The sequence below is a fragment of the Dipodomys merriami genome, unplaced genomic scaffold (genome assembly GCF_024711535.1).
Source record: "Dipodomys merriami isolate MVZ:Mamm:240054 unplaced genomic scaffold, mDipMer1.0.p SCAF_146, whole genome shotgun sequence".
NCBI classification, from domain to species: domain Eukaryota; kingdom Metazoa; phylum Chordata; class Mammalia; order Rodentia; family Heteromyidae; genus Dipodomys; species Dipodomys merriami.
This window is the reverse complement of record NW_027202782.1, coordinates 1,399,117-1,415,690: the sequence shown is the minus strand read 5'-3', so window position 1 is coordinate 1,415,690 and position 16,574 is coordinate 1,399,117. Positions and strand designations below refer to the sequence as shown.

General features: G+C 36.2%; 1 protein-coding gene across 6 annotated transcripts in view; it reads right to left on the bottom strand.

Moving 5' to 3' along the window:
* Ptpn4 (protein tyrosine phosphatase non-receptor type 4) overlaps positions 1 to 16,574 on the bottom strand; it is a 146,442-nt gene that overhangs the window by 58,957 nt on the left and 70,911 nt on the right. For all 6 annotated transcript variants that reach the window (XM_070021869.1, XM_070021870.1, XM_070021871.1 and 3 more), the window contains 7 exons: positions 16,237 to 16,281; positions 15,507 to 15,559; positions 14,743 to 14,863; positions 13,524 to 13,611; positions 11,294 to 11,382; positions 6,960 to 7,023; positions 2,342 to 2,514 (listed from right to left, as the gene is read on the bottom strand). In XM_070021869.1, coding sequence (XP_069877970.1) covers positions 2,342 to 2,514; positions 6,960 to 7,023; positions 11,294 to 11,382; positions 13,524 to 13,611; positions 14,743 to 14,863; positions 15,507 to 15,559; positions 16,237 to 16,281 — 633 coding nt within the window. The remainder of the gene's footprint in view (positions 1 to 2,341; positions 2,515 to 6,959; positions 7,024 to 11,293; positions 11,383 to 13,523; positions 13,612 to 14,742; positions 14,864 to 15,506; positions 15,560 to 16,236; positions 16,282 to 16,574) is intronic.

The window sequence follows — 16,574 nt, the reverse complement described above, 5'->3', positions numbered from 1 at the left end:
ACTGGTGCCCAGCTTCATTATTTATTTTAAATTGATAAATGACATTAAATTTTCTAATTATCTTAAAAAAAGTTGCCCAATTTTTCTAAAAGAGTATTTCGGAGAGGGGGGGAGGGGGGTGGGGGAAGGGGTGGAGATGGGAAGGGATGGGAAGGGGAAACAAAGGAGGAGGCAACAATGCTTGATAAGAAATGTACTCATTATCTTGCCCATGTAATTGTAACTCCTCGGTATGGTATTTTCACAATTAAAAAAAAAGATTAAAAAAAGAGAATTTCATGCCTGATTTTATTCATATGAAATTCTAGAAAATTATAGAGACTTAGAGAGAACAGGAGTTATCTGAGGACAAAAGGTGGTAGAAACGGGTTTTAGAGGGACAAAGGGACCTTTTGAGAATAATGGTTATACTTGCTATCTTGAATGTGAAGAATTCATGGAGATTTAATTGTTAAAACTTGAAGCTCAGGCCAGATGCCAGAGGCTCACACCTATAATCCTAGCTACTCAGGAGGCTGAGATCTGAGGATCATGGTTCAAAGCCAGCAGGGGAGTCTGTGAGACTCTTTTTTTTTTTTTTTTTTTTTTTTAGGGGTCCGGTCGTGGGGCCTGAACTCTGGGCCTGGGCGCTGTCCCTTAGCTCTTCAGCTCAAGGCTAGCGCTCTACCACTTGAGCCACAGCGCCACTTCCGGCTTTTTTTTTTCTTTTTGCTTATGTGGTGCTGAGGAATCGAACCCAGGGCCTCATGCATGCAAGGCAAGCGCTCTACCACTGAGCCACCTTCCCAGCCCTGTGAGACTCTTTATCTCCAATAAACAACCAGAAAACCGCAAGTGGTGCTGTGGCTTAAGTGGTAGAGTGCTAGCCCTGAGCTGAAGAGCTAAGGGACAGAGCCCAAGCTCAGAGTCCAAGCCCCACAACTGACAAAAACAAACACAAACTTGAAGCTCTGAATATACATTATATGACTACCTTAATAAAACTTTTAGAGTATCTTATCCAACTTCCAAAACGCACATTTTATTTGAGACCACAGTATCAGTTCAATTTTTAAAAATGTAATATGTGTTAACACCAGGCCAATCTTCACTTACAGGTGAATGGCAGTTGTTGCTTTCCTCTAAACCAATCTTTTTTGAGCTTAGTTTTTTTTTTTTTGGTCGGTCATGGGGCTTGAACTCTGGGCTTGGGCACTGTCCCTGCACTCTTCAGCTCAAGGTGAGTGCTCTACGGCTTGAGCTATCGTGCCACTTCTTATTTTCTAGTGGTTTATTGAAGATAAGAGTCTCACAGACTTTCCTGCCTGGGCTGGCTTTGAACCTCGATCCTCAGATCTCAGCCTCTTGAATAGCTAGGATTATAGGCGTGAGCCACTGGCACCTGGCTTTTGTTGTTGTTTTAAATTAATATCTATGGTAGAAATTTCTCTGTTTCAGTGATGATTTTCTTCCAAACTGAGTTTTCCAACTACCTTTTCTATTTGTATTTATCACATTTAGATTTTCTATTTGCTGTGCTATGGTTTGGGTTATTGTCCTTGTTTTTTTTTTCCTCGAAGACCTATAAAGACCTGTTTGAACTACAGTTGGAGAATACTTGCTTCTTTTCATTTCTCTATTAAAGGAATGAAAGGGAAAGGGAGGAAAGGGAAAGGAAAGGCGGGCAGAAATCCACTTTCCTGTAAGACAGAACATATAACAGTTCTATCAGAGGATAAGTCCTTTGTAGTATAAGTCCTTGTAAAAATCATCTGTATAGACCTGCATAATCCCAGGAATACTAAGGAAGCTGAGATCTGAGGATCAAGGTTTGAAGCCAGTCCAGACAGGAAAGTCTATGAGACTCCTATCTCCAATTAACTACCAAAATCCCCTAAAACTAAAACCAAACCACCACCACCACCACCACCGGAAGTGATGGTGTGGCTGAAGTAGAGTGCTAGCCTTGAGCAAAAAAGCTCAAAGATTAAGCACTTAGGCTAAGTTCAAGTTTCCCTACCAGCTTGCACACATACAAACAAAAGTAATTATATCTTCATACAAAATGTATCTTGGCTTTTAATAAACACATCTTGGAAAAAAGTTAGCTAATAACTACAAGAAAAACTATAATATCTGTGTAGAGCATAAACAAAGTACGGACAATGGAACAAATTTCTCAAGCCAACTCTCTATCACAAGAAGCCACACAATTTCTTACTAATATAGATGTAGTACTCTGGGGATTTTGAATCTGTCGGTTTATATGGGTAACAGTGATTCCATTGTTCAAAAAACTAGGCCTTTATTTCAAAGGGAAAAAACAGTCTAACAAAATAGTCTAAACAAAAGCAATACTTACCAGTACCGGAATTTCGAACCTAATGTAAAATAATGTGCAAAAAAATTCTTTTGAGGTGGAAGTGGTCTGTCCAAACGGAAGAATGTGTGATGTTCTACACATGCTTTCCACAAATTTTTGCATGCTCTGTAGTTCACCATATTAAATCCCAGTAATGTTTCTCTAGACTCGTGCTGTAATAAATGACAAAATACAGAGAATACCTCAGGATCTAATGCTCTATTTTATTTACTTGGACAGAAAAATTAGCCTAGCTTTGAACATCAATCCTCAGAATCTTTTTCTGTTTATCAACAACAATAAAAAAATTGCCAAATAAATAAAAATATCTGAAATATGGTCCAAATTCAGTAATTTCATAATTTCGAAGAACTTCTCCCCTGGATGACAGAAAGAAATTAATATATTCAAAATGTATTGTCTGTATTTCAAAATGTAATTCTTGTTCCTGGATTAAATTTTGTAATAGGTTTATTAATTTGCAATTATGACTCGATTCTATATACATATGAAAATAAAAATACGCAACATTTCCACTTTAGGAAATTTGAAAATACGTATCACTATTAGCAGTTATTTTTAAAAAGTTTGGCCAAATCACTACCTACTGTCACTTAAGTAAACCAAATATAGCAAAAGACCTGTCCTATGAGTAGGGAGCTCTGATTTTCACATACTGAATGTAAACATTTACCCTCAATTCAGGTTAAGAAATGGGTCACTATCTCTGTAGTGTCCTGTCTCCCTTTGCACCAAATCACTTCAAAAACTTTTTTTTTTCTGGTCATGGGGCTGGAACTCTGGGCATGGGCCCTGTTCCTCAGCTCTTCAACTCAAGGATAGCACTCTACCACTTGAGCTACAGCACCACTTCTGGCTTTTTCTGCTTATGTGGTGCTGAGGAATTGAACCCAGGGCCTCATGCATGCAAGGCAAGCACTCTACCACTGAGCTACCTTTCTAGCCCCTCTTTCTTTCTTCCTTTCTTTCTTTCTCTCTTTCTTTCCTTTTTAACTTTAATTTTTTATTTTGTCAGTCATAAGGCTTGAACTCTGGACCTGGGCACTGTCCCTCAGTTCTTCAGCTCAAGGGTAGCACTCTACCACTTGAGCCACAGTGCCACTTCTGGATTTCTGAGTGGTTTACTGGGGTAAGAGTCTCACAGACTCTTCCTGCCCTGGCTGGCTTTGAACTGTGATCCTCAGATCGCCTCCTGAATAGGTAGGATTACAGGTGTGAGCCACCAGTGCCTGGCTTCCTAAACTTTCATGACCACAGATTACTTATACTTTTTTTTTTTTTTTTGGGTCCAGTTGTGGGGCCTGAACTCTGGGCCTGGGCGCTGTCCCTCAACTCTTCAGCTCAAGGCTAGCACTCTACCACTTGAGCCACAGCGCCACTTCTGGCTTTTTTTCTTTTTGCTTATATGGTGTTGGGGAATCGAACCCAGGGCCTCATGCATGCAAGGCAAGCACTCTACCACTGAGCGACCTTCCCAGCCCTATACTTGTTTTTGACCTGTATATATATTTGGAATTATATTCTGTCTTTAGGTCTGTTTTTTACTTATTGATTTATCCATTTTTGTGCCAGTATTGGGGCTTGAACATGGCTCTTTCTGATCTAGGTCTGTCTTCTTTTGTTCAACATTATGCTTATGCTTCTGATGTACTAGAGTTGTGACACAATGATTCATTTCCTTCTTTCCTTCCTTCCTTCCTTCCTTCCTTCCTTCCTTCCTTCCTTCCTTCCTTCCTTCCTTCCTTCCCTCCTTCCTTCCTTCCTTTTCTTCCTCCTTTTTTGCCAGTCCTTGGGCTTGAACTCAGGTGGTCTGAGTGCTATTCCTGAGTTTTCTTTTGCTCAAGGCTAGTGTTCCAACACCTGAGCCATAGTGCCATTTCTGGCTTTTTCTCAGTAGCTTACTGGCAGTCATAGAAGTCAGGGGCTAGTGGCTAACACCTGTAACCTAGCTACATAGGAGACTGAGATATGAGGATCACAGTTCAAAGCCAGCCCAGGCAGGAAAGTCTGTGAGATACCTTATCTCCAATTAACCATCAGAAAACTGCAAGTGGTACTGTGGCTCAAAGTGGTACAGTGCTAGACTTGAGTAAAAAGAGCCTACGGACAGTGTACTGGCCCCAAGTTCAAGCTCTACAACTGACAAAAAAAAAATTAACAGCCTCATGAACTTTTCTTCCTTGGGCTAGTTATGAACCACCAATCCTTAGATAGGATTATAGCTAAGTTTATAGGTGTAAGCCACCAGCACTCAGCTTCTTCATAGTTTTCTATCCTAATAAGCACACCATCATTGATCATCACTTTACAGATATTTGGTGTTTGGGGATGTAAGAATATTGTACCAATATTCCTAGATTCTATTTGGTGTATATATGTGTATGTGTACATTTCTATTGCTGGATCATAAGCTATGTTAAGCTTTAGTGGGTAATGTCAACAATTTTTTTAAAATTTAGGTTAATTTATACTTCCCTTCCACCTATACGGTTTGATCTATATATTCACCAACTACTGGTTAATGACATGAACTATTTTTATTAGCAAATATTGACAGTACAAGGGGTCTTCCTTGTGATATCCATAGATACATATATAGCGTACTTTGAACAAGTTAATTTTCTATATTACATTTTCTTAACTACCTTCTTCACGCTCTCCTTTTCAATGTTTGGTGGGTTTCATTAGACCTATCATATTTGTCTCAGTGTGTTTGTTTGTAAAATGTATTTTGATCTTCTCTACCTGCCTAAAACATTTTCTCTTCCTTGTTCCTCCACTGATCTCTTCAGTCCTTCTTTTAGACTAATGTCCTATTATCATTACTATCATAATAATTTTATGTCTATTTTCCAAATACGAGTGAAAACATAAGTAATTTTTCATTTTGCAAGTTGGCAAAATGAAGTAGCACAAACTGACTGTAATTCATACCTTTTCCTGGCTACTAATAAGGATCAACAAAATATCCTCCAAATTTTGTGAACACAAGTGATAGAGAGTAAATCACTATCTTTGAAGCAGCTGCTTCAAAGACATTTTTAAGGTTTTGAGTACATTTTACACAAATACAACCATTTTGAAATTCAATTTGAAAAGATTCTCAGATTTCTAAGAAATAATGTAAATCAATGATAATGTACATATATAATGTATGTTATGTATGTATGCATGTACGTGTCTATTTAGGTTGTGTGAGACAGAAATTTGACCTTTAGTAAAGCCCAAATTAGTCATTAGCTCTTGATCCTCCTGTCTCTGCTCAAACTATAGGCACATGACACCACACCTGGCAAGGTCAGTTACTTTTTTTTTTTTTTGGGTCTGGTCCTGGGGCCTGAACTCTGGGCCTTCAGCTCAAAGCTAGGGCTCGCTCTACCACTTGAGCCACAGCGCCACTTCCGGCTTTTTTTTCTGCTTATGTGGTGCTGAGGAATGGAACCCAGGGCCTCATGCATGCAAGGCAAGCGCTCTACCACTGAGCCACCTTCCTAGCCCAAGGTTAGTTTACTTCTATAGAACAGATGAAATAATTCACAGAATAAAATTGTTTAGAATGGAATACTTTCCATGTCAGGTCAATCTGCTGCAGTTAACATAAAAAAAGCTTCACTGCTGACACTTCAACATAGGGAAGAAAAAACTAAAACTAAACACTCAGATCTCCTAAAATGAATTAAGTTTGGGTCTATAGATTCAGTAGAAAAAAGGAAAAGGATGTACAGAACATTTAGTTATTACCATCATGAATGACCCTGGGTTTAACAAGGAACATCATGTATGGGATAGCTTCTAACTTCAAGAGATAAGCTAAAATAGCTACAAGAAATTCAAATCAGAACCATACAGACATCAAAGAAACAAATACACCTAATCATAAAAAGTTAATTAACTCAGTAAGCAGTCAATAACTGCACTTCCAGTTGTAGTGGTACAAAGTTCTGACATGAATAACTAGATTTAAACTCTTCACTTTAGAATGAGCTTGTCACTTTAAATGAGCATCATTATTCCACAATACTATGAAATTTGGGAAATTATGTAATCACTTAACCACAATTAAAAAAAAACAAAAACCAAGTGGTAGAGCATGAGCCTTGAGCTGAATTGTTCAGGGACAGCTCCCAGGCCTAGAGCTCAAGCCCCATGACTGACCCCCCCCCCAAAAAAAAAGAGGGATCTTTCATGCAATTGTTTCTAACATATTTATAAGATTATGTCCTTGTTGCCTTGTATGTCCCTCCCCCATGATATAACCCCTGCTTTCACTATATATGATGTTGGTATATGTGGAGGGGAGGGGAAAAACAAATTGTTAAAACAGGGATACAGGAGGACCCATTGTAACAATGAGATGTACAAGTCATTATGTCAAAAAACGAACTTTACAACTTTGGTGGGGGGGACGGGGATGGGGGGGGAGAGGGCGGAGGATACAAAGGGATGGGAAGGGGAAACAAAGCAGGAGGCTTCAATGCTTGATAAGAAATGTGCTCATTATCTTACCCATGTAATTGTAACCCCTCTGTACAGTATCTTCACAATAAAAAAAACTTTCACTTATATACATATAAGTAATTATCAGATCAACACTCACCAACTCTTTTCTAAGTTGAATAAAAAACTGCTTGCACTTAAAAGAAATTTTTACAATCTTCAACCTGCCAAAAAGATAATTGAAATATTTAAGATATAGAAGGAAGATAAAAATATGAAGGAAGAAAATTTAAAACAATGATCTTTTACGTGTATATTGACTAGTATTATAAGTATTTTATCATATATTCTACATACAGCATATTTTTGGTGCTGCACTGAAAATGAATTCAAATCTATGTGTTCAATGAGGAACATTTTTATCAAAGAATCTAATGTGAATTATTTCCCAACTGTGTACTTAGAAAAAAATTTCTATTTCAAAAACTTAGATAGTCAAGAAATATAACAATCTTTTTAAAACTGCCATACCTAAAAAAACTTGAAAACTGAAGTTTTTGGCAAAGACCCTAAAAACATTTATCTGACTTTAAAAAGCACATTTTTCATGTTATATCTTTACATTGTCTTTTTTTCTTATAACATTATGAGTTTTCAAGAATCATTAATATCAGCAGTATGATTCAAATTGACTTTTCTACTTACAATAACCAAATACATTTTCTTTTTTGGGGAGTGGTAGTGGGATTGGTTGTAGGGCCTGAACTTTGGGCACTGTCCCTCAGCTCTTTAGCTCAAGGCTAGTATTCTAAAACCTGAGCCAAAGTGCCACTTCCAGCTTTTTCTGCTTATGTGGTGCAGAGGAACCAAACCCAGGGTCTCATGGCAAGTACTCTACCACTGAGCCACCTTCCCAGTTCCAACCAAATACATTTTAAAACATATTTCTTGACCTCCTGGTAGTAAAAAGGGCAGAATTATTACTCTGCAAAACTTGCTTTACGACTCTGTCCCAATTTTCTGAAGTACTTTTATTGTAATGTGATCTTGTAGCCATGACCTTGGCTCTATCCAGCAAGAAGCTGTGAAAATTCTCAAACAATATATTTTTTTGACAAAGTAATCACATGACGAGGCAAATAAAATGTTTATTTAGAATGGGGAAAAGGGTTGAAATTTTATTTTACTCTTACATCCTGAGCTTTCATTGGACAAAAATATAATAACATGGGAGAATATGACAGTCTGTTGCCATATGAAAGAGGATATTACTTTCAGAAAGTGAAAAAAAGAAAAAGAATGGTTAAAATGAAAGATTGTACCAGGTGCCAGTGGCGCATGCCTGTAATGCTAGCTACTCGGGAGGCTGAGATCTGAGGATTGATGTTTAAAGCCAGCCCGAGGAAAGAAAGTCCGTGAGACTCTTATGTCCAATAAACCACCAGAAAACTGGAAGTGGCACTGTGGCTCAAGTGGTAGAGCATTTGCCTTGAGCTGAAGAGTTCAGGGGCAGCGCCCAGGCTCATAGTTCAAACTCCATGACCGACCAAAATAACACACACAAAAAATAAGACTGTATTTATTGAAAGCGAGGAAGACAGATATCTCAAGTTTAAAAACCCTATGAAGAGCTACATATATTGTAGAAGTTATAAATTAATTTCTATCAAGAGCCATCAAACAAGCAACAAATAAAATAGAAAACTGCCTAGCAAACACAAGGCTCTAGGTTCAAACCACAAACTTATAAAAAAAAACTAGTCATTTTATAATAATTAACCAAAACACTATATATAGTTTAATTTTGAAAATACAGAAAATTTAATTATTATTATTTCAAGCCATGTCATCTTAACAGTACTGATTTCTGATGACATTTACATACAGTGTAAAGTGAAAGGTGAAATGATTTCTGTGTGTCATATCTATACTGATAGGAAGGGACTATTTGGTTGTTTTGTATGTCGCTGAACATGTCACAATTTCAGTGACACAGGACATATTTAAAAGATGTGAGAATACCAAATGACCTTTGATTTTATTAGCTTTACAGATATGTAACTGAGATATACAATAGATTCATATGCAACTGAATTTACCAATTACAAGTGAATAAAGAGTTCAGTTGTAGATCCACGATCCACAACAATCATCACATCACCGCAAAAGGTTCCTTGATGCCCCTTATAAATTTATTTTTCTCCTTACTGTAACCAAATAAATTCAAATACATGTTTACTGATCTCTCAAGGTCTATTAATAAGACCATAAGCCCTTGGGAGCTTGCTGATCTGTCTATTCTACAATTTCCTAGAAATAGAAGTAAAAAGTAATGCAGTCTTTGGTGGCTGGCTTCTTATTCTTGGCATAATGAATTAAGGGTAGGATCATTCATATGCTTTAGTATATCAACAGTTAAATCTTTTTTAATGCTAAGCAGAATTCCATTCTGTGGATATAATCTGCTTATCTTTTCAGTTGGTAGACACTTGGATTTTAATTTTGGGTTATCATACAGACTGTAGCTATGAATATTATGGACAAATATGTATAAAAAAAGTTAGGTTTCTCTGAGTAAATAGGAACAGAATTGCTGGATTAAATGATACATTTGTTTTTAACCTTAAGTTCATAAAGTTGTTTGCACTGCTACCAGTAACATTTTTCTAATTATTTACTTCCTAGTACTACTTGGTACTCTATCTTTTTAACTGCTTTTCTACATAGTTGGTAAGAGGTAGAGCTTACTGCATTTCTAACTTGCATTTCACTGATGACTAAAAATTTTTTCATATACTTAACTGTCACACACACACACACACACACACACACACACACACACACACACACACACACACACACACACACACACACACACATTTTTTTCGGCTTATGTGGTGCTGAGGAATCGAACCCAGGGCCTCGGGCATGCAATGCAAGCACTCTACCACTGAGCCACCTTCCCAGCCCACATATATTTTTGATGGAAGTGTCTATTCAAACATATTACCTATTCATTTCAATAGGCTATTATTGTGGTATTAGAATTCTTTCTATATTTTTGACCTAAGTCCTTTATCAGATAAGATTTGTCTCTTGTTTTACATTTTCAGTCCCTTTCACAAAATAAAGCTGGGAATAGGTAGCTCATGCCTGTAATCCTGGGATCTGAGGATCACAGTTCAAAGTCAGCCCAGGCATGAAAGTCTACAAGACTTTTATCTTTAATTAACCACTAACACCAGAACTGGAGCTGTGGCTAAAGTGATAGAATACCACCAGCCTTCAGTAAACAACAACAACAACAAAAAAAAAAAAACCCTCAGGAACAGAGGTCAAGTCCTAGTACCAGCAAAAAAAAAAAATAATAAAATAAAAAGAATGGACAGAAATTCTTTAACAAAATCTACTTATCGGGGCTGGGAAGGTGGCTCAGTGGTAGAGTGCTTGGCTTGCATGCATGAGGCCCTGGGTTCGATTCTTCAGCACCACATAAGCAGAAAAGGCCAGAAGTGGAGCTGTGGCTCAAGTGGTGAGCACTAGCCTTGAGCTGAAGAGCTGAGGGACAGCGCCCAGGCTCAGAGTTCAGGTCCCACAACTGACAAAAAAAACCCCAAAAAACAAAATCTACTTATCAATTACTCCCCTTCCCCCCCCCCCCCCCATCCTAGTGCCAGTATTGAACTCAAGGCCTTGAGATCTTGCTTAGCTTTGTTTTTTTGTTCTTTTTTTTTTTTTTTTTTTTGGTTGGTTGTGGGGCTTGAACTCTGGGCCTGGGCATTATCCCTCAGCTCTTCAGCTCAAGGCAAGCACTCTACCAAATGAGCCACAGTGCAACTTCTGGTTTTCTGAGTGGTTTATTGGAGATAAGAGTCTTGTGGACTGTCCTGCCCAGGCTGGCTTTGAACCTCGATTCTCAGATCTCAGTCTCCTGAGTAGCTAGGATTACAGGCAAGCTACCAATGCCCAGCTTGCTTAGCTTTGCTTTTTGCGTTGTTTTTTTTTTAAATGCCAGTACTGGGACTTGAACTCAGGGCCTACACATTGTCTTTTACCTTTTTTGCTTAAGGTTACTGCTCTACCACTTGGCCAACTGCTTCACTTACTAGCCATTTTGTTTTGTTTTGTTTTTTTCCTTTTGGTGGGCCTAGTAAATGGGAGAGTCTCATTGATTTTCTGGCTTTGAGCCGAGATCCTTAGATCTCCTGAGTAGCTAAGATTACAAGTGTGAGCCACCAGTTTCTGGCCCTTGCTTAGCTGTTTTGCTCAAGGCTGGCACTCTACCACTTGAGCAACATCTATACTTTCAGCTTTTTGCTGTCTAATTAGAGATAACAATCTCGTGTACTTTTCTACCTGGACTGGTTTCCAACCTCAACCATCAGATCTTTGCTTCATGAGTAAGAAGGATTACAGGCTTGAGCCATCAGTCCCCAGCCACATTTCACCAATTCTTTATAGTATTATAGAAAAAGTATTGACAGAAGTTCTTACCATGGAAAAGTATTCATTCGTACCCTGTTCTTATATATCAGAATTCCTCCTGACATCACTCCAATCATAATTTCATTGTTGCTTTGATCCTGTAAGAAAAAATGCAAAGCAAATATAAAAATTATGATAAGCTTTTGAAACAGAATTAACTTTGTTAACACAATCTGACATTTACAAAGACAATACAGAATTGCTTATAGTTATGAACATAACTAGAAATTTTTACTTGGTAAAAATAAAAGACAAATTTCAAACCAACTTAAATGTTGATTTAAGTTAATTATTTTAAACCAAAAATAATCTCACAATTTCTTGTAACTTATTACTAGGACTGACTCTTTAGTGAAGTGAAACTTGTAATAAAACAGTACTAGGGCTAGGAAGGTGGTTCAAGTGGTAGAGTGCTAGCCTTGAGCTGAAGAGCTGAGGGACAGCGTCCAGGCCCAGAGTTCAGGCCCCACGACCAGATCAAAACAAAAACAAAAACAAAACAGTATTGACAATACAGTGAGAACTCTTAAAACTAACATAGTAATTAAAAACATCATAGAGAATAGAGAATGATTCTTAGAGTTTTAAAGACCCCATAAGAGAAAATTTAAATTGGGTCTTGACGACTTTCATACTAACTGACCACAATTCAAATTGAGAGAATGGAAGAATTAAAACATTTTCCTTAGATGCTAATTTTTATTTTTATTTTTGGTGCCAGTACTGAGTTTGAACTTAGGGACTGGGTGTTACTGCTTAGTTTGTTTGCTCAAGGGTAGTGTTCTACCACTTGAACCACACCTGTATTTCTGGCTTTTTTGCTGGTTAACTAGAGAAAACAGTTTCATAGACTTTCTTGCCTGGCCTGGCTTCAAACGTTAGTCCTCAAATCTCTGTCTTCTGGGTAACTAGGATTCCAGGTGTGAGCCACCAGCTTCCGGCAGATGAAAATTAATTTTGAAACAAGTCTTTTTTTAACCTCTTTACAGGAAATATTCTACAGGCAGTGTAATACAGGCCAATACAGCATGCATGATTTTATCTCTCATCATTTAGTTGTTCAGCCATAGAGCTAATTGATGAAAATATAAACAGGATTTTAAAATTACGATCCCCAAACAAATCCTTGGAAGTGGCACTGTGGCTCAAGTGGTAGAGCACTTGCCTTGAACTGAAGAGCTGAAGGGGCAACACCCAAGCCCAAAGTTCAAGGCCCATGACCGACCAAAAAAAACAGAAACAAAAAACCCCAAAACAAATCCTTTACATTATAATTTCAATAATTTCTACCTAAATAAAAATCTTATCAGATAGACAGGGCAAGAGATAATAAATGGTCAAATGTAATTATGTATTGTCTGGCTGCTTTTTCTACTTAGTAATAGCAAGCACTGCGATATACTATTACTATAATCTTAAATTGTGTTCCGAAGGATATCAATTAGAAGTTGGGATCAAGATGGCAGATAAAGCATGTAAGATAGAAGGTTTAAATGAATGCTCTAAATTACACTTTGCCCCAAATATCATAAAACATCAGAGAAATCAAGAAAAATCTGTAATAGTTGAAAACAATAATTAATGGATCAGATATATTGAACAATCCTTAGATTGATACCCAGAGTAGATAGAAAACTTAAGAATAAAAATTGTAATTGTTCTGTTGTTCCTTCCCTTCTCCATTATTAACAATGGAAGAACAGGAACAACATTTCAAGTAAACTAAGAATTCCTTTTAGATTTATGATTCCTAGTATACTTGGAATGCTGTTTTTCCTTTCCCATGTGTTTTTCCTCCACTATTCTGAGAGTTCCATAAGAGCAGGGAATATATGATGCTTTGTTCACTAAGTAATCTTGAATGCAAATAAGGAGGAAGGCACAGAATAGTTAACACAACGAAAATGCTGTAAGATTCATTTCACTTTTGAATTTTGAGATCTGTAATTTGGTTCTATTTGAAGGTAGACAAAACATCTTACTGTGTTTGTCAAAACAGAATTATTTCAATACATTTTTGGTTGAAACAAGTCACAATTATTCTATTTATTACTTAATCCTTTCAAGAAATTTAAAATTTTTTCAGTAAAGAGGGTTTACCTAGTATGTATTGAATCCTGAGTTCAGTCCCTAGCAACACACACACACACACACACACACACACACACACACACACACACACACACATTAAAAAAATACTGAATAATGTAGGCTCTCAAAGGAAGTTTTCTTCACTTACCCTTGCATAGTGGAATTCAACTCCATAGAGTTCTAAGGTACGTGCTGTATTTAGGTAATTAAATTCTGCTTCTGCAGGAGATGAACCTCTATAAAGAATTATTAGGTTAAAAATCAGATTCATTTTTAAGTATGGCAAAATTAGAAAACAGCTGTGCAGGGAAATGAGAAGTCTAATTAAATCTTTTACAAAATACCATTCATTTACTCTCTTGGTTTTATATGGTAACATCTAACATATTAAGAACACACTGCAAAGGATGGTTCATATACCGTAACTACATTTAAATCTATGTTTTTAAACATGCAGATTTTAAGGCAACCTCTAAGATAGTGCTTTTCAGAGTTCAGTATATAGACAGGGGTTGATTCATAAGTACAGAAATGCTAGAGATTTTTATAGCAATTGGCCAGGATAATTTTATGTCAGTTGAATTTAATAGTGAAAAAACATGACTTGTGTTTTTTATATTTTTGCTTCATTTCTCCATTTTGTTTCACAAGCAATTAATTTTTATTATATATTTCAAAATATAAATAACACAATGACTTTAACTGCTTTGTTAAATGGTAACTTCTTTGCACAACTACTTAGGGATAAAAAATAAATATCTTAAGAAAACTATGTCTGATGACTTATGAATATAAGTAAAACTATTGTTCTAACTGTAGCCTTTAAAAACAGATTTACTTGATTTATCTAATGTAACTAACAACTCTACTTATCTGATGCAATCAAACCACATTAGACCACAAGGTAAAACTATAAAAGTAAAGATATCAACCTTTTATTCAATGATACTTGAAAAGGGCACCAACAATTTGCCCCAAAAGCAGATACAATGAACTGTTCTATAAAAATTTTTGTTTAATATATAAGATGGGGAATTATGTGTTTAAAATTGTAGAAATAATTAAAAACATTTTTTTGGTCGGTTGTGGGGTTGAACTCTGGGTCTAGACGCTGTCCCGCAGCTCTACAGCTCAAAGTGAGCACTCTACCATTTGAGCCACAGTGCCACTTCCGGTTTTCTGGTGGTTTATTGGAGGTGAGTCTCATGGACTTTTCCTGCCCAAGCTGGCTTTGAACCACGATCCTCATGATGGGGGAGGGGGGAGGGGGGAGGGGGGAGGGGGGAGGAGGAGGGGAGGGAGGAGGAGGAGGAGGAGGAGGGGGGGGGGAGAGATGATTACCAAGTAAAAAGAAAACAAATCCTTACATATGTTGTTGATGCAATTTTGCAACTTCCTTTTCAAAATCTTGAGGTTGATTAGGAATGAAAGAATACTCTGAGAGGTAGCCTGGCAAATTTTCTGATTGATTGTAGTCTCCAAGTTCAGCTAATAATAAACAGAAAATATTCACACTTCAATTTCAATGTATTTGTGGAAGTAAAATATTAATTAAAAATTTTTTTGATGATACAAAGTTTGAACTCAGAGCCTCATGCTTGCTAGCCAGGCACTTTACCACTGGAGCCACACTATCAGTCCTTTTTGGAGTTGGGTATTTTCTGAGACAGGATCTTATTTTATGCCCGGGCTGGCCTGGGACTGCAACCCTTCTATTTGTGCTTCCTGTGTAGCTAGGATGACAGGCATTCACCACTGGGCTCAGCTAGTGTACAAATGGAGATGGACTCTTTGTTAATTTTTAGCTTGAGTTGGACTTGATCCACAGTCTCTTGATCTGTGCCACCCAAGTAACAAATATTACAGGGCTTGAGCCACTAAACTTGGCAATTTATATTTCTAATGTAACTAAGCAAGTTGCAGTAATTCATTTAAGATTTTTCTAAGTCTCCAGTAATTTTAGAAAAAATTTGTTTCAAGAATCAAAGTAACTGCTAATTGGAAATCCATTTCCTCTGTAGTTTCTATTTTCTATGCAGTAACATGTCTAAAGAGCTTCCACATTAAAGGCAGTACAAAAAGGCTATAACACTGCATGCTATTGAACTTAAAAAAGTAGGTGGATACTTACATTGAATAGCATATGAAGCTAAAAGGGCAGCAGTATTGTAAGGACAAGGCAATCTAACAAAACAAAACAAAATACATAATCTATAGTTAAACTAGTAATTTTAAAATTGCTTTTATGTTATTCACACTCAAGTTTCAATGTGACTTGTTTATGCAAAAACATCTTATTTATAATAAATCAACATTCTAACATGAAAGGTAGCCACTTTCAATTTTTCAGGAATGCTTAGAAACACTAGTCAGTAATTATTTTACAGTAGGGTAAAAGAACTAGTTTCAGAATAAACTTTTTAAGTGGCTTTTCTTATGGAAATCATTTGTAAGTGTGAGTGTGTGGTAAGCTAGCTTTCTCAGATGGTAAATGTAATACAACTATATTCCAAGTATACTAAACCAGTTTATACAGTAAACATGAGAATCACCTGTATATATCAACTGTGCTCAAATGAAATATTTTTTTCAAAAAGGTCTTGTAATCACCTCTTCCTATATATAGCATTGCTTTCTACTTAAGTTGCATAACTTTTTAGATGACTTTATGTGACTCAATTTTAACTTTTAAGAAATGGGTTACTCTTAACTATTAAGAAATCAACTCATCTGATAAAAAGAATTTATACAAGTATTCATTTTAATAGATTATTTGTTTTCAATGATTATGAATTACTTCAATAATACAGAATTAAAGTATTTATAAAGTATTATATATATAAAAATTAAAAATAGCCTACCTTCCAGTAAGAATGTCTTGTTTAATTTGCAAAAAATACTGGTACCTTAAAAAAAAAGCATTTATTAAAATTATAACAGTATCAATTCTAAAAATTCTATACTTACACTAACCAATAAAATTAAACATTTAAGTATTTGTTTTTATATATTTTATGTTTTATATATTATAAAAGCACAATTTTACATTAGTATATGTTTTAATAAACTTTCATAAGTTTATGAATACAAATCTGTAAAATTCTTTGGTATATAACATTTGTACTTTGAATTATTTTTATTATGAAACCATTCAAGATTTCTTAACTACATGATCAAGGGAGATTAAAATGTTTCCAAT